The sequence below is a fragment of the Papio anubis genome, chromosome 1 (genome assembly GCF_008728515.1).
Source record: "Papio anubis isolate 15944 chromosome 1, Panubis1.0, whole genome shotgun sequence".
Classification (NCBI taxonomy): domain Eukaryota; kingdom Metazoa; phylum Chordata; class Mammalia; order Primates; family Cercopithecidae; genus Papio; species Papio anubis.
Genome location: NC_044976.1, coordinates 183,096,920 through 183,120,153, shown reverse-complemented (window position 1 = coordinate 183,120,153; position 23,234 = coordinate 183,096,920). Strand labels below are relative to the sequence as shown.

The following is a 23,234-nucleotide window of genomic DNA, read 5'->3' as shown; positions in this document are numbered from 1 at the left end:
ACTCCTGAACTCAAGTGATCCACCTGCCTCGGCCTCCCAAAGTCTTGGGATTACAGGCGTAAGCCACCGCGCCCAGCCCGGATATTGTTTTTAAAACACATTTGTTAATCACATACTCTATGCAAGGTGCTATGATTTGTATTGCAGAAAGTACGTAGATGAGTAGTAATAATATGATAGTTTAAATCTACTGAGTACTTACATGTGTCAAGCATTATTCTTAATGTTTTACCTGTATCAACTCATTTATTTGATCGTCACAAAAACCACATGAGCTAGATATTATACCCCATTTTATAGCCAGGAAAGCTGAGCCAGGAGTTTATAAATTGCTCAAGGTAACACAACTAGCAAGTAGTAGAGCTGGGCCAGGGACCCAAGCAGTTCTGACTTCAGAACCTGAACTAACTATCATATAATACCACTTCTTATTTTCTTCTCTCAAGAAACTTCGTTGCCCAAGTTATTATGCTGTCTAGGAACTTCAGAGTAAAATAAATCAGCTCTCTGAAGGAGAGCAGAATGGGCCCATTGGCTAAGGCAGTTTAGCATTCAGCCTAGTTTTCCAAGGTTGTGTGTTGACTTTCACATTCTAGTTTTAATAATGTTCTTCTGTGAAAATTCTGTAAGACTTGTCTTTGATAAAGTTTTGGGTGTTTAAATGAAATGATATAGTGCTTTCAATAACTGAGATGCCTTGGTAAAGTTTTATTCACTTAAGATTTGGTATAGCAGTTAGATGCCCAGTTCCTTCCAGGAATCTTATTACAGATTCTTCGGTTCTGGAGGAAGAGGAGAGGGACTGAAAAACCAGTTTAAGAGGACCACAGGTAAAACAAAGAATAATGCCACTATGAGGTTTGAATATTTTGTTTAATTTGTTTCACCAGAAGTTTTATTTTGAAATGTGGCAGATGAAAAACATTGGTCATGTTGATGGACTTGAGTTGTCCAAATGATTATCTTCATATTAAACCATTCCCATGCATAGTTTGCCTCGCACATTTCAGTTCAAGATTTTCTTTTTGCTTAAGCAAAAGTTTCATGAGCTATCTTTAAAATTTTAACTTCACAAATAAATTAAGGGAAAGTCACCTCTAAGCAGTAAATATATGTTTCTGGAAGGAAATTGTTCCAGAAAGTCACTAGTAAAGTTGTTGATCGCAGAGACACTGTGAGACTAAGCTTTACACACACTGTAAAATGAAATTAGCAGTTTGGACTAGCTATGCCCCTGTGGCTTCTGCTCTGGAGCTGTTGAATTCTCAGTATTGGGAAAACAGCCAACAGTTCCTTGAATTTTAGTCCCACCTGTTCAAAGTATGCACTAATACTTGGAAAGCTGTCCAAACTTTCTGATTTGAATTGCAGATAGGATGGGGTTTGTTTTCTTTATAATAGTAAGATCAGTAAATTAGAAAAAAAGTAGTAATAAATTAGAATTATAATTCAGATCTGTAGCACACTAAATATTCTGCATTTTTGTAATACTAATATTGTAATACTAATATTTTGCTGATTTTAAAACTACATAAAATGCATTTCTGGAGATTTTGGTGTTCAGCATATCATATGAAGAAATATGAGAAAACTGAGAAATTCATTCATAGATTTGTCTTTATAAATTGACCATTTAAATAATGCATGCATTATTTGTGGGGGGTTTTTATTTTTTAAAATGATATGTATTTAATACTATGGGTCATGTTGTTTTGGGAAAATCAGCATAGGATATGTTGTTAAGAATTCAGATTTAATCATTCCATGTGAAAGGCACAAATTCAGTTTGAAATAGCTTTTATTCAATGGAAGAAGTATTTTCTATTGGCAAAACTAGAGGTTTCTCTCTAATTTTCTGTCTATGTTTTTATAAATAAAATGCATTATTTGGCTGAAATTTTAAAAATATTTTTTTCACTAGAAGTTAGAGCAATCTTAGATTTTAAATAAATTGTTAAGGATCTTGAACATGTTATTTAGTTATGTTTTAAAATATAGCTAAGATTTGCAAATATTTACATTTTAGGAAACAAACTGTATTTAGTCAACATAATTTTTAAAATAACTAGGACGTGGATACACATAATTTTCTGTAGTAATTGACAACAGATGAAACTACATTTATAGATTCCCCTTTTATAGTTAAGGTAAAATTCATTTTAAAAACTTTATGTGTAGAAGTAAATTGTGCCAGGTAATATACATGTAACATTTACATTTTTAAGAACTGAAAAGTACAAAGTTCTGTGTCATTTAAATTGGCGAGTGTCTCTCTTCAGTCAATAGGCTTGATCATCATCTGAACTGCTCTTAAGGAGTATGACCCGCCTCTGTATTCGGCCCAGAAAATTCCATCTTGGTGCTTGCTTCTGTAATGGCCTCCTCTGTACCATACTCCATTTAGGTTAGAATGTGCACAGGCATTGTACCACCAGCCTCCTTTATGAAAGTGGGCGCAGTTTCCTTTGAGGAAAAAATATAGATATAAACGTAAAAGTTTCTTCTAGGTGTGGTACTCTGCAATCATCAAAAACTTATTCTGCCTTTAATTTGAACTTCCCTTACTAATTCCAGTTACCTTTATCTTAGCAGTTTTAAATGTCTTCACTTTTTTTATTGCTGTTGCATCAACTACTTGAAAGATTACTTGAATTGCCTTTTTTTAAATCTTGCTCTTTGCTTGCTTAAAATGTGCCTTTTTTAAAAAAGGGGGATTTAATTTTCTAGGTAGCAGAGTAGATGCAAGCAGTGTTTATATGTGAAAGAGTTACAGAGGAAGAAGTTGGGAAGGAAAGATACAGAAGAAGGTAAAAGTCTGAGGAAAACTGAATTTTCAAAATAAAATAGCAAAAAATAATACAAAGTAAAATAAAACCAGCAGTCAAATGGGTTTCTGTAAATAAGACATAAGTTATGGTCATATCTCTCTTCTTTTCTTGTTTACCAGTGTGAAATTGGTTAAAATAAAGACCTGTTTGCTGTTTGCCAAAATACAGCTGGAGAGAAAGGAGAGAAAAACCAGTTTGGGGCAGGGATAGGGGAGAATTGTTGGGGGAGAATCTGTTTATCGGGACCAGAAAGCTGGGTTAAAAAGTCAAAAGCATATGAAAACTAAATTTGAAATTATGTGGATGGTCTAGTTGTTTCTTTCTAATGAAAATACTAATTTCCCCTCTGAATCAAGCTTTTTTGTTATTCCTGTGCCACATGTTACAGTCATCTTGGTTTTCCCCCTCAAAGAAATGCTCTTACACCATGTATCCAGATGGCTTGCATCCTTCACTCCTTGCCAGTCTTTATTCAAATGTTACTTTCTCACAGTAGCTTTTCCTGGTGAAGCCATATAAAATAGCCCCCATCCCAGGCCTTGCTGCCCACCACTTTCTATTTTCTTACTCAGTTTTATTTTTGAGAGTACTTATTGCCACCTAACAAATTGTTTTGTCTCTCCTCCAGTGAGTAAGCTCCAAAGGGCAGGAACTTTATTCACTGTTATATCCCTAGCACCTACAACAGTGCCTGGCACATGGTAGGTGTTAAGTTGTTATGAATTGTAGGCACTTGCACTTTATTTCCAGATGAATGTGTTTCTGTTTTGCTTTGTGTTTTTTTCCTAGAACTTTGTTTTTCACATAGATCACACTTTGGGATTGCCTTATAGAAGAGATCTTAAAGCTATTTCTTTCAGTAGGTTATACTTCCTGTTACAGTGACCAAAACTGACCTTTTTGAAAAGACTTTAGTAGCATATATATTAGTAGATTCTATTTAATGTATAGAAGATGATTATTCTACAAAGAATGAAAGTTTTTCATACTTACCTGCATACATATCTTTATCTCTGTCCAGTGTGGTGAATTGTTTACCATTATGCCACATCATAGAATCCCCTGCATTTCCCTGGTAAGTTCCCAGGCGCAGTCTATAGAATTCACTTTCGGGTTCCAGACGAAAGCTGCTGTATTCTGCATAGACTTTTTTATCACTCCAGTCTTCTAATTCAATCAGTAACTTGTAATTATCTTGATTGCTAAGCATATAGATATTTTCCAGTCCAAGCCAATATTCTCCGTCAATGTTTCCAAACCCTTTCTGTTAATAAGTGAAGAAACATGAGTGCATAAATAAGTATATAGTAAACATTTTTATAGATAAGTGTTAAACATTCAATAGCATAAAGATATTGGCCATTTAAGTGATAATGTGAGCTTCCATTTTAGTTGGTCACTTGAGGTTTATAAGCCACACATTGTCATTCTGTTTTTTTTTTTTTTTTTTTTTTTTCGCTTCTAATGTGTCAGTAATCATTTGCAGACCTAGCTTCAAATCCTACAAATTAAGACAAAGGCAAATGAGAATAAAATTTATCCATAGCTACTAAAAATATTAGCTAGTATACTACCCAGATCCTTAAAAAGGGTTCCTGGTCTCTCTCATGTTCATTTAAAGAGCCCAACATTTCTTTCCTAATAGTAATTTTTGTAAAGTAGTAAGTATAAGTCATCCAAACTGAAAGGGATCATTTTAAAGTATATCTTCTGTTTTCTTTTTACAATTTAATTTTCACTTTAAAACTAGAGATGAGAATCATTTTTTTGACAGATGTAGATAATGAAAAAACATATGGATAGTTATTTTTAACTGTGTATCTTATTTATTGCATAGCATCTTGTTTCTTGCATTATTGCAAGAATGGGTTTGTTTTACCTCCCTTAGGACTGCATCACTGATTTACCTTATAATTTTCCCAATTTCTGAAGAAGTTGACAGAGCCATCTGTTCTTTTCTGAATAACAGTCCAACCCCCAGGATCCAAACTGTTTTCACACCATAACTGCATTGGTCCATTGCTGTTTTCAGGTTTAATCATATAAATCCCACTGACCGAATGCCCAGCTTCTTTTGCTTGCTGACAGTCTTTGAATGGTCCTATAATTTAAATATCATTTATTATCAGCAAACTTAATATGAGAAGAGACGTATTAAAAGTTTTTAATCAAGATTCTTACCTTTGTGTCTTTGTTTACAGTTAACCACTGTCTATCATATATAGAATATTATAAAATATAAACTAAATAAAAGGGTGACTCCAGTTCTATCTGGAACATTAATTTGTTTTGTTTTCATCTGTTCTTTTCTTTGTCCATATATATATATATGTTTTTTATATTGTTATAATCCTAATACACGTAGAAAATTGGATTGTCTTAACATTTTCATGCAGCTATAGTCTCCATTCTGGCTGCATAATAGTCCTTGACATTGATATATTTTTATCTCTCTATCATTGGACATTGAGGTCTTACGATTTTTGCTATTATAAAAACACTGCACAAAGTGTCTTCATTCTTATTGAATTCACTTTTTAATATTATAAAAATGCTGAGGGATCGATCTATTGGATTAGAGGATATCAACTTATTCATAGTCCTACATAGTACCCAAGTCACAGTTTTGGAAATTTGATTTCAGTGGAACATACTAGTACCTTGAGATACTCATTGCAAATGGGGTCAGTCAAATAAGTTTTAGAAATGCAAAATATTATGTTTCCCTTTTGGAAATTCTCAATGTGCATTCACATATTAAAGACTGAGAAGCCCTGAAATAAACCAGATGCCCAAACTCATAGAATCTTAAATTTCCCCCAACAACACTTACTAACAGCCCATGAGAACACATTTCAGGAATGTTAGCATAAATGCCTATCTAAAGAGTTGTATCAATCTATATGACTAATACTAGTTTTCTCATTTAACCTACAGTTATCTGGTGATACTTTATAGATGTTCTAGAGATAGAACAATTAATTAAGGTCATGGATCATAGAAGATGGTAAACCCTAGACATAAATCCCTATCTAATCCCAGAGTCTCTGCTCTGAACTGCTGTCTTGCATGCATTTGCCCTCATGTTATTTCATAGTTTTAGGTATTTTCCATTTTTAATCCACTTACAATTTCTTCAAATTTTACAAATTTTGTGAAATTGCTTTTAGGGTTTCTGACTCTTGAACTTGCGATTTCCACATTTTTTGATCTAGTGAGAATATTCTTTAGTTTCATCCTTCTTCAGTGTTTCAAGCCTTTTTTATAAACATGCAAAATATATTAACGGATTTAGAAAAAAGAATTACCCTAAAGATCTCTTAGAACAAAAAATGTATAAAAATTCTGATTGTCAAATTTTATATTTTACTAGAAATATGTGAGAGTTCAGTCAAGTAAAGTCCTTACAAGAATTTCTGTACTATAAGGTTAATAGGATTGTTGAAATTTTGAGAAATGTGTTATCTGTACTTTGCCAGATATGTTCAGTATTCCTTTTGGGTCTTATTGGGATAGAATTAATCTCATTGGGTAGTTCCACAACTATAACAATAGAAGGGGTTCTTAGAGACTACGAGCTCTTCCTTGTAGATTATTCCTTGAGGACAGAGACTTTTTTTTTTTTTTTTGACTTCATGTCATCAGTGTTTAAACCCTTAGGAAACTGTCCATAATTTTTTGTTAATTAAATTACTCATTTTAAATACAAGGAAACTGAAAACTACACACAAAAATCAAGAGGACATCAGTTTCTCTAGTCCACATGTTTATTATAGTTCATTGATATTTTTCTGTCTTAAATTTTTAAAAATTATAATGCAATGTCCATAAATAGACTAGTAAAAATTAGAGAAACTGGAAAGCCTTATTTATGGTGTCTTTCTTGGGTTATATTTAAGTATTGTATTTTTTAGTTCTAGAGTTTCAGTTTGATTCTTTTTTTCATAGTTTTTATTGCTCTTTTGAGATGCCCTATCTTGCATTCATTATAAACGTATTTTCCTTTAAGATATTGAAAATAGCTATAACCACTACTTTAAAATTACTGTCCTTTCAGTCAAGTTTGCTGAGTTTTTATCATGAATGGATTTTGGAATTTTTCAAAGGCTTTTAAAATCTTTTTTTCTTCTTTAATTTCTTTTCTAACTAGATACATCACAGGAATCAAAGGCTTTTTATCTGCCTACTGAGATGATGATAGGGTTTTTCTTTTTGTTGTTAGTACACGAATTACATTGAATATACATATATATTATGTATATTATATCTAATCTATATTAGAACAAAAAAGTGTATATATTAGAAGAAAATATATAAAATATGTATATTAGAACAAAGAATGTATAAAAATTCTTATTGTCAAATTTTATATTTTACTAGAAATATGTGAGAGTTAAGTAAAGTTCTTATAAGAATTTCTGTACTATAAGGATAAGAGTATTATTGAAATTTTGAGAAATATGTTATTTATACTTTGCCAGATATATATATACACACACACAGACACACACACACACACACACACGCACACACACACACACATATATATATATATATATATATATGGTTTTGGGTTTTGTTTTTTTGGAGTCTGTTGCCCAGGCTGGAGTGCAGTGGTATAATGATAGCTCACCACAGCCTCAAACTCCTGGGCTCAAGTGATCCTCCCACCTCAGCCTCCCAAGTAGCTAGGACTACAGGCACGTGCCACCATGCCTGGCTAATTTTGTTTTTTTTTTTTCTGGAGAGATGGGGTCTTGGTATATTTCCCAGGCTGGTCTTAAACTCCTGGTCTCAAGTGATCCTCTGACTTCAGCCTCCCAAAGTGTTGGGATTACAGGCATGAGCCACTCCACCCAGCCTTTACATTGATTGTATTTTGAATGTTAAACCAACCTTGTGTTCCTGGGATAGACTCAACTTAGTGAAAGTATTCAGAGCCCTTAACACTATACCTAACAAAGTAGTCATCATCGGTAATTGTCTGTTCTTTCATTTCTCTTTTATTCCTCATCTTAACACATAATTGTAGCTTATTTAATAATTTAAGTAGCTTATTTAATATCTGCTTAATAAATTTAATATAGCTCACCAAAGATGAATGTACAGTCATTTCTACTGCAGATAAATATTACTGAAAAACCTCATGTTCTGCAAATACATGCATTAAAAATAGTAGCTAATTTTAGCTATTAACATAATTTATATTCAGCTGCAGTTACCTGTGGCACAAAACATTAATATATTTGGAAAAAATCCCATGTAAACCAATATAACCTCTCTGTTTTGCTACCACTATTCTCCTTTTCACTGGTCACATATGGGCTACTTCACATTATAGGAAACATGCATTGTAGTCAAGTAGGAAGAAGGGTAAAGAGCTTGTATTTCAGAAAAGATGAAATTTACAGAATTTTAATTTCTTATGTGGGAGTGAGATGGAAGGAAAAGTGAATTATGACTCCCAGGTTCATTCTTAGATTATTTCATGTAATGCAGGTAGTATATTTGTTTACTTACAGTATTCATAGACAAGGACTTTATCTTTCAGTGTGTATTCACAGTTTGAGCCCCCTTAGAAATTCAGATACGTAGTTACAAAACTACGTGATTCCTAGTAGGCGTGGTTCCCAGAATTCCCTTAATTCTGCATTATTCTTTCAAGAAGTGTCCTTTCTGCATCTACTATAGGCTAAGGACTGTTTTAGGCTCAAGGGATAAAGAAACAACCTTAGAGTCAAGTGCAGGGTGGGAGAAGTCGCAAGAAAGAGAGAATTCCACTATAATATGACAAGTACTTTGATGGAGTTATGTAGGGCATGTGGTAGCAAAGTCTAAGAACTAGCTGAGATCTCTAAGGAGCATCGCTCTTACTTTAAAACCTGTTAGTATTATAGTTAATGCACACATGAAAGTAGTTTTGTTACAACATATAAATATTTATCTCATTTTATAAATTTGCATATTCTGTAAATGTTATCTTTGTATTGCTTATTCTATGAATATCATTTTCATAAATGTTTACTATGCATTCATTTGAGTATAGTTTTGACAGTTTACATTTAAGTATATATTCAAAGGTTGGACTTTTATTAGATTATTTGCTTTGCTGCAGAATATTTAGAAACATCAGTGTTCTGAATGTTGACAGAATATTTGTCAAGTATCATTTGTTCCATAGAGCTATACTCATTTTCTGCTATTTAATAGACATTCAGCTGTTTAAAGCCAAATGGAGAGCTCTGAGTTTTCTGAATCCAGCTTTGATTTGATAAGACTTCAATTATGCAAATTTAAGATTACCTTCAGCTTTAATTTTCAACCCATTTTTTGCAGTGGGCTTTGTGTTTACAGTTGGATATCTGCTAGACTTAGGAAAATGTAGTTGAAGTTCTTTTCCAGAACATATGAATAAAATTTAGCAGTGCATAAAGCTACTTTTTTCTCCTCAGTAAAGATATTAAATATCAGAATTCAATATTTATTTGTATTTATAAACATACCATTAACCTGTCCTAGTCCAGTGTATGTTGTTGATCCTAGCAGAAATATTTTCTCATTATTACTTGCAAATCCTATTTACTTTCTGCCCTAAAATTAGACTTATCTATTGTCCCTATCTTAAATGTTTTCACTGCTTTTTCTGTACCATAAAAAACATTGCTTGATAGAAATTGTTAAATGACAAATAGAAAATTTTAAGCTTTATTCTTGAGAAGCCAGATTTAGTTTAAAGGTTTGCATATTTTCAGAAATAAATTGATCGATATGTGAATCAGGAATTTGTTCATGGTGATTCAAAAGGTATAAAGTGGAATTACTTTTCTTTTAAACTAAGCGTAGTATTAACTTTTTTTTGCAAGAGTCTTCTCAAAGCAGGCAACTGGAATTCTGTACATTGAATTTGAAGAACCAGTCTCTCTGTTCCTCAGTTTATGTGAGGATTAAAGTTTACATAGGGCTAATGAAACCATATTAATACCTCTGATTTATAGAAAGAAAAATGTTGACCAGTCATGCCACATTATTTCCCAAGACGTATTTATTAAGAACCCATATCTTGAATAGAACAGTGAGTTAAAAAAGAAAAAAGGATTTCATACTTTGAATAGCAGCTTTACTGGGAGCCATTTGTAACATATGTGTTCTTTTTCTGTAAAAAGAACTTTTTAATTATAAAATTACAAAGAGAATCCTTTTTGTGACAAGAGAAACAGTAAACCAATTCAGAGCTTTCAAATTATTGGTTACCAAGTAGGATCTTTTGAGAGGTAAACTTTTCAGTTGGGTTGTGCATTAACTTTCAGATAAATATATTCAACATTTCTAGAGTGGGACGTTTGAGACAAATACTTTCTAAAGTGACAGTAGGGTCTTTCTGTAATAATATGAATTACCTAATTTATTAATCTGTATGTTTAAACTGTATTTAGCAAACCAAACTTTTATTTTTTTAATTATTAAAGAATTTATCAATTATTTTCTCATAACTGGCTAATACAGTCATTTTCCAACAGCACCTTGGCTTAACTAGTTTTTTTGTTTTGTTTGTTTTATATTAAATGTTAGTATAAGTATTCCACTGAAACCAATTATACCTAAAAGGTGTGTTAAGAAGCATTATAAATAATTTGAAAAATGTAAATATTTGGTGATTTAAAATAACCCTACCACTAAAAAGCATATTTTTAGTTTCTAATGACTACTTTCCAAGTTTAACTTTTTTTGTTTGTTTGTTTGTTTGTTTTTGAGACGGAGTCTCACTCTGTCGCCAGGTTGGAGTGCAGTGTCGTGATCTCGGCTCACTGCAACCTCCGCCTCCCAAGTTCAAGCGATTCTCCTGCCTCAGCCTCCCAAGTAGCTGGGATTACAGGCGCCCGCCACTACAAAGTTTTAATTTTTTAAGCTTACCATTTACGTCCTCATAAACCTAATATGACAAGGAAAGACACATAAAGGGAAGTGTATAACATATGTAATAATTAACGGTGGTCAAACCATGCCAGATCATACACAAAACACTTCTACCTGCACCCCCTCGTTTAATCATCACAACAATTTATTTACAAAAGAGGCAACTGAACCCCAGAAAGCTTTGCCAGAATCCAAGTTTACTGATATTCAGATCTATGCTTTTACGCATGGTGAAGGAACTTTCTCCACTCAGCTCTCCTACAAAGAATAAACTTATTTTTATAAATATGCTATTTGTAAAAGAGTAATGTTTTATTTTATAAAAGACTAACCCAAAATGCAGGCACCAAATAACATTAACAGTTAAGAATTTCATTGATTGCAGCTTGTCAGGCTGATTATTACATGCTCAAACATTTTGTTTTTAAGGTAGAGAAGAAGGTAATGTGTTTGAAAAATGTTTTTTATCTAAATACTATGTTTTATAAATTCATGGGTTTTTTTGAGGTAGATTTTTCTTATAACCATTTTTAAAGAAAATAAAAGATGGTCATAACACCTTTTATAAAATGTGATATGCATAATAATTTACCATCTTCACCATTTTTAAATGTACAGTTTATTGGCATTAAGAACATTTATATTGTACAGCCATCACCACCATCCTTCTCCAGAACTCTTCATCTTGCAAAACTGTAACTATTAACCATTAAACAACTCCCCATTCACCCTCCCCATAACCTCTGGCAACCACAATTCTACTTTCTGTCTATGAATTTGACCACTCTTAAGTACTTCATATAAGTAGAATCATACAGTGTTTATCTTTTGTAACTGGCTAAACACCTCTTAAAATATACATTGTTGTTTATTTTCACCTTATGCACGTAGAGACTTTAGAATGACCACGTACCTACATGTAAAGTACAGTAATAGGAATTTCTTGGTGCCAGAGCATACATAAGTACACCAGTAGCCATCCATCTTTACCCTTTTTGTGCAAGCACCTTAACAGCCTGAGACATCTTTTTCCAGAGAGACGTAAAAATAACATAAGTGAATAATTGAGCACATTATGTAAAGAAAATAGCTAGCCTATTTGTTGTTGCTTGTAGTAATTTAATTTAGTAAGAATCACACAATATTAGAATTTGAAAAGGATATTAGAATAATCCAGTCCAGCACTCTCATTGGACACATGAGAAAACACAAACTAGCAGTGACTTACCCAAGGTTACATAACAAAGGTAATGGTGAAACCAGTGGTTCTTAATTCCATGCTCTTTCCCTTATGTGTTCATTAATGTACTAATTAGTGTAGTAATTCTTATGGTGTAGCAAATTATGCCTTTGAATTTAAGAGATCAACATTTATAGAGTAAAATAAGTAAAAAGTTAATGTTTACATAAAACAAATAATGAATAACAGAAAAAAGTTACATGCCCTTAATTTCTGCATTAAAGAAAGGTTTATTGGGGATAAGTTCACCATTTTTTCATTAAAACAAAATGTGTTTAAGAGGACTTTTGACATACTAAATCCGTAACATGAGGTTTAATTCTGTAGCATTAGTGGGGTTTTTTTGTACTAATGCTCAGTGTATAATAAAACATAGAATTGGTATGTTTCATTTTGTATAAACATTTTCTTAGAAAAGTTTGTCAGTGTTTAAAAATGTGAATAATGATTTCTGCTAGAATTGGTTATGCCATCCACTCAAGCTTCAGGGATCACGTAGAATACTCCTTGGCAGTTGTCTTCATACTTACGTAATCGTATACTTCATCAGTTAAAAAAAATTCACACAGCTCAATTATGTTTGTTTATAACTTACGTATACAAACTACTGATAAATTATATAAAAGCTTACATAAAACAAAATTTTTTAAAGGATATCAAAAGCAATTTTCTGTTTTTCATTTCTGTACCCAGTGGATCACTTAATACACCGCATTTTCCTTTGGAAATCAAAGGGGTTGAGGTTTGTTTGTTTGTTGTTGTTGTTGTTGTTGTTTGAGTCTCACTCTGTCGCCCAGGCTGGAGTGCAGTGGTACGATCTCAGCTCACTACAACCTCCGCCCCCCAGGTTCAAGTGATTCTCCTGCCTCAGCCTCCTGAATAGCTGGGATTACAGGCACGCGCACCACGCCAAACTAATTTTTGTATTTTTAGTAGAGACAGGGTTTCACCATGTTGGCCAGGATGGTCTCAAACTCCTGACCTCAAGTGATCCCATCTGCTTCAGCCTCCCAAAGTATTGAGATTACAGGCATGAGCCACCATGCCCAGCGAGGATATTAATAATGATCATTATTTACCTAATTTAATGATACTCTGGCCTATTGCTACTGTAACTTAGAACAGTATAACATGAACAAATCCAGTATGATATAACATATTACTTTCATGAGGGTCTTTGGAATGACAATTTTAAGAAGCTCTATAAAAATGTTACCAAATCAGCTAACACATATTTAGCAACTGCAGATAAGTATGAGATAAGACACAGTAACCATCTACCAGGAAGGAGCTTATAATATAGTTGAAAAGCATCTTAGTTAGATGTATGCTGAGTGTATGTAAAGATAACTGATAATTCAAGAGGGACTATACATAATGTCTTACATGTGTTACAGAGAGTAGAGGTATTCATGGAGAGGAACAATCACTTCAAACCTGTGGGAGTCAACAAGGGCCTCAAGGAGGAGTTGCATTTTATTTATTTGGTTGGTTTGGCTTGAGCCTTATTCTTTGAGTAGGCAGAAAGCTTGGAAAGTATTTAGGGGAAAATGAGTGGATTTATTTTATTGGAACAGATGGTTTTTGTGAAGGAAACTAGTGGAAGGTCCACTAGGAAAGTAGGCTTGAGTCTTTAGGAGGACATTATACTTAGCCAGACTAAGCAAATTGGACTTTTTCTGTTTGCAGAAAGCAGATATGTAAGTAGTTTAAGAAGATGGATCTGCTGGCAATGTAAATATATTTTGATGGAGAGAGAAAACAGAGTTACACCAGTTGGCAAGCTATTATACAGTTCATAGTAAGAACTAACATTTGAGTGCCAGGCACTGTTCTAAGCACTCTTCAATTGTTAAATCTTACGAGGTAAATACTGTTATTCCCATTTCACAGGTAAGGAAATTGAGGCACAGATAATTTTCTTTCCCCGAAGATCACACAGCTGGTAGCCTATGGAGTCTCTGCCTTCTGGCTGCTGCTGTGGATCATTTGAATGTAAACGAGAGTTCCGGCTCTGAATAGAAATGAGGGACATGCACACAGGAGACCAAAAAGGAGACCTGGGTAGAATTCAGTGGCCTATGTATGGGGCAGCTGGGGAAGTGTCAAAGATGAGCCAACCTCATTTGGAAAGGGGTGACAACATTAACCAAAACAGAGATGTTGAGATCAAGTGGTGAAAAGACAGTTAACTATCTTCCAGAAGCATTCAGACCAACAAGTAGACAGACGTATCAATAACTAACTTCAATGTAATATCATATAGAAAACATGTTTAAGAAATAGTCAGTGATTTGGGGAAAGAGCCACCTAGGTATGTTTGTTTGAATCTGGGAAGTCATAACATCAAAGGTATTATTTGAGTTAAGCCTTGAGATCTGCTAAATTGACAGATAAGCTGAAAGAAGGTGTTTCAATAAAGAGTAGCATTTGAGGTAATGGTGAAATATCCAAATGCTAACATCTAGCTTTGGTTAAATCAGGAGGGAGAGCTCCATTCAGGAATCATCTGAGCAGTGGTGATACTTGAAGCCAAATATTCTAAAGTAGAGTATCTTGAAGAAAGACTTTAAGGCATAGAAGGAAGAAGATGCCAGTGAAGGACCTAAAGAAATAGGAAGGAAGGAAGAATATTAAAATGGAGAAGGCCAGGAAAGCAGGGCTGTGAACAGCCAAGTGGTATTCACTGACAGAGATGAAACCACTTCGTGATATATTTCTTTCTTGTTTTTATTGTTATTGTTTAAAATTATTTCATAGTATGTGTTTTATGACCTGCCTTTTCAATGAGTGAATGAGCTGCAATTTATTTACTCATTGCTTTGGGGCATTTGGGTTTTCCCTTCCACTCTTAGGAAGCAAATCAGCTTGTAAAGGATTCTGGGGAATGAGTTATAAGAAAATGGATACAAGTGTAAAATAAATATCAGAAAGTTAGCAGTGGGTTTAGTAAACTGAAACAAAGATGAATTATTCATCTTTGCTTTCTGGACAGCTAGATCAGTGACTGATGTTGAATGCATGAAGAGAGAAAGAAATGAAATTTAAAAGTGGAGTTTGGAATCATGCATGATCAATGCAATAGTTTTTTTATAGTAATGAACATTTATGTTTCTTAGTATACGCAGTACTAATTGTTTAGCCTTGGAAATAGGAGCGATACCTTTTCTTCTTGAGGCTGAGGGCAAGAGGTATGGCTTTTGTACAGATGCTTTCAAGATAAGAAAGAACAAAACTCAGGACCTGATTAGACTTACTCAGTATGGTAGTAGATGAGTCATCTGCTGAGAGTGAAGATAATGAGGTGTGATTACAGCTTGAAGAGAGTGAAAGCAAAATTTTACGTGTTTCTTTTGAAGAAGATGATGGTACAAGCAGCAGGAGGTAAATAAAAGAATTGTTGGGTAGCAGCGACGACCCAGCTAGAAGCTGATAGGATGGTTATGGCGCACAGGAGTGGTTCGGAGGGGAACATGGATTTATTCAAGAATAGTAGCCCCTCAATTATAAGAATTTGGATGGAAGACTGTTTTTTTTCACAGAGTACACTAAGTTTTTATAACCTTCTAGAAATTCAGAGCTGGAAGAGGAGATGTATTTAAGTTCAATTCTTGATTATATTAATAAAAAACAAAAATAGAAATTTTAATGTACATGTATAATAACATCACAAAATGAAGAATAAGCATTTATTATGAGCATTGTTTGATAAAGCATAAAAATATTAACCTCATACTCCCACGTTTTACAGTAAGAGGTTACTCACCTTCATTGATGAAAGTTACCGGTGGTATCTTGAAAGGGCTTTTGGTGGGAGAAGTTGCCAGATCAGGTGGTGGCATTAAATCTCTGGGATAACCTGGATCCCTCTGAATCTCGTTACCTCCCAGCAGACCAGGAGTATACTGATGGCTGTTAGGAATATGTTGTGGCACCACCTGGACAAGTGGGGGAGACACATGGGTGTCTTGTCGGGAAAATATCCTCAAGCACTGTTCTTCCAACAAAGTGATCATCACAGATTGGTTATTGACAAGATCTGTCAAGGAAGCATATTTCACCTCTAGTTCCCTGTACCTTGTTGCCATCTTCAACATTTCTGTGGTGACATTGAGGATTTTGTTTTCCAATTGGGAAAGTTCAAGTGAATTATCCCTCTTACGGATAATCTCATGTAATAGTTGCATGTAGAGTTGAGTAACACGAGAGTTCATGTTACGGCTTTCCTTTCTCAGCAGCTTTACCTCATTCACAATGTTTCCATCTACATCCACCACCAGTTGCAGAACATCTATCTCCCGCTTCTGCCTGGAGAGCACATCCTTCAGGTTTTCAAGGTCCATCCTGGTGATCATGTCTTTAATGGTACCAGCATCTTGCCCTTTGGTGTTGACACAGATTGGCCCTGTTATTCTTTGTTCAGGTACCAGGAATGTGTATGCACATTTCTTTGCTTCCTCTTTACCATCTGTGGCGCGAGGGTATCTTCTCTGGTTTATTTTTTTAATTTTGAATTGTCCACCTCTGCAACGTCCAACGTCCACTAGTAGGAAGAATAGCACACCTAGGGTCCAGGTAAAAGCCTTCATTTTGAAATGAGGTTGTAAAATGATGTCTTTTGAGAAACAAATCAGTGAAGGGGAAAAAGCAAAAAGAATTCATGTTAATCTACATTAAAGTCAGTAATATTAAAAACTATCTGAGGGAAAACTGAATATTGGTGTTAATAAATTAGGCTAGAATTAACTTTATTAATTTCTTAATTTTAATATTAAGTTGTAGTACTTTGGCATTTGTTTAAAAATTAGGTTTCAGAGAATAGCTCTTTCAGCTATCACCTTATTGTAATGCTTTTTGTTCCCCAGTTTATTGAGCAAATTTTGGTCAGTGTCCACTCTGTGCGAAGGTACATTGCTAGTGCTGTTGAGGCTTTTGAGACCCTGATAAGATAGCTTTCTTACCTTTAAAAAGCTCACTACCTTAAGACTATGAAAATGGTACACAGTGTTTGTAAGGCATTAATTAAAACATTCTTATCTAACCAGTATTACAATTACCAGGTGACTTTACTAGCCAATGTTTTAGATTCATACCATGCAATTCCAATTAAATTGGTCCTCTGTAATAAATTATGTCTTCTTCATTAAAATGTTCAATAAAGTTAAAGATTTTAGACAAATCTAAACCCAGATAGTTTTAGCATCGTATGCTTTTTATTTTTATAGCATCTCCTTTTGGGATTAGTGACAGGTTTTAGAATGATAGAATGCTCACAGTCATTGTGGGTAATTATATTTCCTGAACCATAATTATATGTACTCTAAGCTTATAGATGATTCAGCAGATTTGTTCTTCTAACAGAAGTTCTACTGAACTGTATTTTAGTACAATGTTAGTAATTTTCTACATGCATTACCAAGGAAAGAAACATATCTGTAATTGAATATGAATGTCAGAGTTGGAAACGCCTTAGAGACCCTGTCATTCAAGAACCTCTTTGTACTCTGCATGTTGAAGGCTAAGGCCACACAAGGATTAGAACTAGGTCTAGATCGGGTTCTCTGGCCCATAGTCAGTATTTATAGCAGCAGCACATATACTAAAATATGTGCTTGGAATGTTTCGTTTTTGCTGTAGCAGATGAGAAATACTTCTTTATAGTACAAATTCTTCTGAGGTAACAGTTTCAAGAGCCAATACTTTTTCCTTTCTCTTTAGTTACCTCCCACAAAAGTAGCAGCAGTAGAATGGGTAAGGTATGTTCACTCCATCAGATCTACTAACGAGCTGGTCTATTACAGGCCACCTTTTCACTCTTGCGAATTTGATACCTATCTGCCATTTTTGAAGGATGGCAGTGGATACCCTAAGACAGAGCTTTTCTGTCCAAATTTCCACATAAGTACCTGTTTCTTGATTTAAGAAACCAACTCCTAAGTCGTTTATGCCTGTTATTAATAACAACACAACAATAACAGTAATTAACGTTTATTGAGTGCTTGTTCAGTGTTAGGCACAGTTTTAAGCCATTTTCATGTTTTACTTATCACCACAACCCTATGAAATAGATTATTATGATCCCCACTTTCAGATGGAAAACTTGGCATCCAAAAGTTAAGCACCTTATTATCAAGAGTCACACAGGTTCATAGTGATGGAGCGAGAATTTGAATCCCGGCTGTGGACTTCAGAGTTCATGTTTTCAAACCCTTATATTTATGTAGCTTAACACATGTTAACTATTTGCATTTACAACACTGAAGTAATGCTGTATCATTTTATAAAGGAGTAAAATCCTTGAGAAGCTAAATCACTCAAATGGGATTCAAACCTTCTACTTCTAACTTTTCTAAACCTGTGATTTTTACCCTAGTCATATCATAACCACAGAGGAGTCTTAAGTTTATGTTTCTTGTTTTTCACAGCCTTTTCCTGGTTTATATCCATTTTCATTGACTGGTTACTTAATTATACAAAAGTGTTTATGGATAATTTTTGGTAGAATTTGTGTCCAAGTTCTGCCAAATCATTTTTTACATCTCAGACTTTTCTGCTGCAGTGCCTTTCCCTCCATATGTACTCTGTCAGCTGGTAGTTATATATCTAACCTATGATTATGGACCCCTCCCGAAAACAAAGGTCATGTCAATGAAATATAGACTCTTCTGCTATCGTCATGAAGACTACTGCTACTTTCACTTTCTAAAACCATGTTCTTTTGTTTTTGGTATTTTTCAGTTGAATAGTGTCTTCAAAATGGGTAGATAATGAAAATAAGGCAAATATGGATGGAGTATGGAGAATTATTATTATTTTACCAACAAGAGAGGGAATGAAAACAAAAGATAGGGAGGCCATAACAATCTGTATTTCTATCGAGGCCTTCTTTTGCTGACTGATAGCCAAAGCACACATGGGTTTTTTTTTAGCTTTTTATGTTTTCATAACTTGCTTTCTGACGTATATAGAAGATTTAGACAGAAACAGTCTCTATTTTATTTTTAAAAATAGACTTTTACTATATATGTTACCTATACCAAAAACCGATAAAATATTTATTATATCTCCAGATTCGTGGAATTTAGATATGGGTTATTTTAAAAACTAGGGACAAGAAAACAAAAGCCGTCATACTCCTGGGCACATATATATCATTTTTCCTATATATTTAATTTAACTTACCTACTGCTAAAGTCCATTCGTTTTAATACTAGAATGGAAACTCTTAGATCATAAAATTATTTTACTTAAATAATATTTGCTATGAAATAAACTACCAAAGCAGAGAGAATGCAGGAAGTAATATAAAACTCTAAAACAAATAGAATTTTATTAGTAATATTCTGATTGAACAGCTCGTATTAATACCAGACACAGATTTTTATAGAACAGCTAAAAGTGCATCATCCAAGACTGCTGTTAGGACTTAGCATCAGTATTGTCATTGAAGAACAAAAAACACCAAAATGCTAATCTAAATTAAAATAAAAGCAGCTTCCTTGTGTGTATTCTGCCTTGGCTCATTGTGGTTCCTATAAGATTAAATCATAAGATAAATCACTGTTTACCACAAGAAAAAGTGATCTAAATTAGCATTTAAAGGAGGCAACTAAAAGTTTATTTTTTAAATAAATATAATTTTTTTAATAATACAAAAATATTGGCTTCACTGTCACTTAAAGCAGGGCAAGGAGCCACATTTCTTAAGTAGTAGACTAGCTACGTCAGGAGTAAAGAACTGGTTTTAAAAATACATTTACTGTTATGTTTTCTAAAAACATTCTCTTATTTAATATTTTCTCACATATGTTCTGTTTTGAAGCGAAAGATCCATAAATCTGTGTTACCTCATAAAACTTGCTGTATATGTTAAAATTTTCCTAGGCCCCAAGAGAATGTTATAAATTAGTTATAGAATACTTATGTTTAAATCTAAGTCTTTACTTAGTTATTTTTAAAAGAGAAAAAAAGGTCTTCTATGCATTGGGTTAATTTTATTAGTAGCATTTCTCTTCATAGTTGCTATATTGCCAGCTAGTAGAGAGAAGAAACGAAAGTCAAGATTTGCCTCCTTTCAGATGGTAAACTCATAGAGGCATTTAACTGGCTGTGTCATGCACTGAAAACAACATGAGGCAACGAAGTTAAATTTATGAAGCATTCAGGATATGTTAGATAAAGAATTTCTAGATTGTGAAATATGTTCTGGGAAGAGACTTGAAAACAATCTAATCGCCTGGATATATTTAAGAAAAGGATAAATAGTTATCTGTGTGATTTGGGGTTCAGATTAAATGCTTGCCTTAAGACAGTGTCAGTAAGAACTGAGGCTTAATGAAGTCCTGCACTTTCCATAGCACGTAACAATAAAAAAGAGAGATGACAGTATTTCAGATCCACTATTGCTTGGGAATTTTGTTAGAATTTCTTGTAAAATGTGTGTTTAACAGAAATCCTGCCAGTATTTACAGTTTTAAATCTTTAAGGAAAGGACACGAAAGCAAAGTTGGAAAAACTTTTAGCTTTACCATTATTTGCTTGTTCAAGATTCTTAACCATTAACATCTTTAATTTTTACAAGGCCAAAGGAGCCCCAAATCTAACAAACGTAAGTGTCTTTGGTTTAAGGCATACTATTGGTAATGAGTAATTTTATCTTTAATAGTTTTTATAATGCATGTAAAAAAAGCTCCCAGATAGAATATTGAAGGAAACCTCTTATGTGTGCTTAACAAAATTATTTCTATCTAAAAATATTACATATTTCTAGCCTTTTAGTCATGTATTTAATTAATTACATCTTCTGGGTTCTTATTTTCTATTGTTAATACTGACTACTTACATAATGCTTTTATGTGTATATCAATAACTTCGCTTTTCCAAGTAATTCCATTTGTAGCAAGTTAATTTCTGTCATCCAAATTAAATTACTGTTACATGTAAGCCTGGAAAGCTATTTAAAATTTTGAGTTGGAACAAGAAATGCCATAGATTACTCTTAAATCTGTACAAGAATTTCTGCTTAATATTTGGTTATACTGTAATTGAGATTTTGTTGCAAAGACTTTCAACTATTTTTATATCTTAGCTTTGTTTTATGACTACACTCTGAGAAATCCAACAGTTCATGTATGTCTTCAGCACACACACTGTAGCTGCAGGAAGAGAAACTAATTGCGTTCATGACTATTTAGTTTGTATTCCTTTGTTTTTAATCATTGTGCTATAAACCTTATACATTTAATCTGTTACTTGTTAAAATGTCTTTCTACTGTCACTAAAGCACTTGTTTTCAGAAACCCAGCATGGGATGCATGTATCAGTCTGTAATCATATACACTAAATATCATTAAATTGAACCTCAAATAATGCATTAACCATCGCACAGTACTTAATGTTTTTATGTCAAGTTGCAAGATAAAACCTTTTTCAGATAAGATAAACTAGTACATTCTAAAGGTCTTTGTTTAGTAAAAGATTCTGAAATTTCTACTACAAATATAAAATAGTTATGCATTTACTATACATAATATTTATAAATGAAAGAAATATTAAATACCTTTTTGTATCTGTTGATACAGTGAATCCAGAAACTTGCTGCCCTTATTCTTGATTTTAAAAATCAGTGTAGAAGTTTGTTCATCTGTGACTTTAATGGCAGCTGCATTTTTGTTTTGAACCGTTGAATCCAAGCTGTAAGAAGGAACTTCTTTTTCCTTTTACAATACTAATCAATTGAATTTGACGAGCCACCTGTGTAATTTTAAGTAGTATAGCAGAAGTTCGGGTCTATGGGCCGTCTTTAATCCAGCAGAGAAAGCGTTGTGGCTTTGCTCTGTCTGCCACATGGAGAAATGCAGTAACCAGCTGCAGCTGACCCAGATTGTATATACAGTACCCCTGAATAGTGATTCCCTCTTTCTCAGTAGACTCAAGTTCAGCCCACATATTACATCACCAAAAATTGCTGGAGACTGGGGGCGGGAATCTCCTCCTTAGGATTTCCTCTTTGTAGCCTTAAATAGGGGGGTGGGATCAGCAGGAGGTTGAATAGTTTCAAACAAGGAGAGATTGTGTGCAGGTTGAAGGAAGGGCACCATCTGGAAACAAACTATCATAGTTCAGCGGGCAATTATAAAACAAACATTTTAGTCTGCTGGCCAGAGATCTTTTAAGTTGAATACCGAAAAAAAATAGTGCTCAACTTCACTTAGAAATAGTTGCAGGCTGATGAGTTTGGTTTTTGTTAACAAAGAACAAGAGCTAGACTTTGTCAGGAGGCAGCCACCTAAGTAATGTAATACTCTTTATAGCCTAGAAGAATTTGTAAACATTTTACTTATTAAGTTGCTAATGAAGGTTTTAAACTTACAAGAAACATGATGTTGTTATAGTATGTTATGTCTTACTGTGTAATGTATCTTAAGATGAAACAGCTTTTATATATAATTACCAAACATGAGTGAAATTCTTTCAGATACTTAATACTTTTAAATATTAAAATTCTGATGTTACATAATGTCATATCCTCCTATTCTACAAAATGACCTCTCTTCTCTGTATAAGGTCATTCTTATTAATTGATGTGGTGTGGTTTAAAAACAAACATAACCCTGAACTGAGTAAAAAACAGGGAAGCTCTGACTCTCCACTAGCTATGTGAACTTAGACAAATCACTTTACCTGCCTCTGGCAAGGTTCTTCTGCTATGAAAATAGGGTGTTGGAAGAAATTACTAAGTGTTGAGTACAACTATACTATTGTATTTCATTAATTGAAGAAATGTTAAGTAACTCAGTAGCTGAAGAAACACAAATTTAGGCTTAAGTAACTTAACTTAGCACTTAAGTACTAAGTAGTGGAACTGGAATTTGAATCTAATGCCAAAGCATTATGCCACACTGTCTGTCATTGATTACCTAGTTGCTGTAAGCTGCTTTTAGATAAAACTTTTGGGCTTTCTGTACGTCCCTTCCTTATTGCTATAGCTTGTGCTGTTTTTCTCTTTCTGTTAGGCCACACTGTTGATCCACATCGTTTATTTAAAGTCTGAGCTTATTTTCTACCTCTTTCACAGAGTCATTTCTTTGAATTCCTGTGCCATATATAGGTATACCAGAGGTTGCAAACACAAGGGCCTAGAAAGGCAAATGCTCACAAGAAGAATGGAGCAGGTAATAGAAATCAGTGAAGTAAATCAGTAATAAGATACTGGAGGGAAATGAAGTTTATGGCAAGTTGGCATCCTTTTG

General features: G+C 33.7%; 2 protein-coding genes across 8 annotated transcripts in view; one reads left to right on the top strand and one right to left on the bottom strand.

Moving 5' to 3' along the window:
* RALGPS2 (Ral GEF with PH domain and SH3 binding motif 2) overlaps nt 1-23,234 on the top strand; it is a 187,037-nt gene that overhangs the window by 115,017 nt on the left and 48,786 nt on the right. The gene's annotated exons all lie outside the window — the stretch shown is intronic.
* Nucleotides 855-22,196, bottom strand: ANGPTL1 (angiopoietin like 1). 2 transcript variants are annotated; one of them, XM_003893468.5, is made up of 5 exons: nt 21,542-22,196; nt 15,749-16,597; nt 4,736-4,929; nt 3,822-4,092; nt 855-2,463 (listed from the first exon to the last, which is right to left on the bottom strand). In XM_003893468.5, exons 2-5 carry the CDS (start codon nt 16,569-16,571, stop codon nt 2,276-2,278), a joined length of 1,476 nt encoding a protein of 491 aa, XP_003893517.1. In that variant the 5' UTR covers nt 16,572-16,597; nt 21,542-22,196; the 3' UTR covers nt 855-2,275. The 2 variants fall into 2 exon arrangements, with proteins under 2 accessions (XP_003893517.1, XP_031514110.1); XM_031658250.1 differs by lacking the exon at nt 21,542-22,196 and having other exon boundaries at nt 2,015-2,463; nt 15,749-16,787.

What these genes read in the sequence shown, in the direction of transcription:
- ANGPTL1 (XM_003893468.5), bottom strand. Translation starts at nt 16,571, where the DNA reads ATGAAGGCTTTTACCTGGACCCTAGGTGTGCTATTCTTCCTACTAGTG. An exon ending in GGTAACTTTCATCAATGAAG is followed by an intron (nt 4,930 to 15,748) that starts GTGAGTAACCTC and finishes TTTAAATTATAG; the next exon opens with GACCATTCAAAGACTGTCAG. An exon ending in AGATAAAGATATGTATGCAG is followed by an intron (nt 2,464 to 3,821) that starts GTAAGTATGAAA and finishes TTTTCCTCAAAG; the next exon opens with GAAACTGCGCCCACTTTCAT.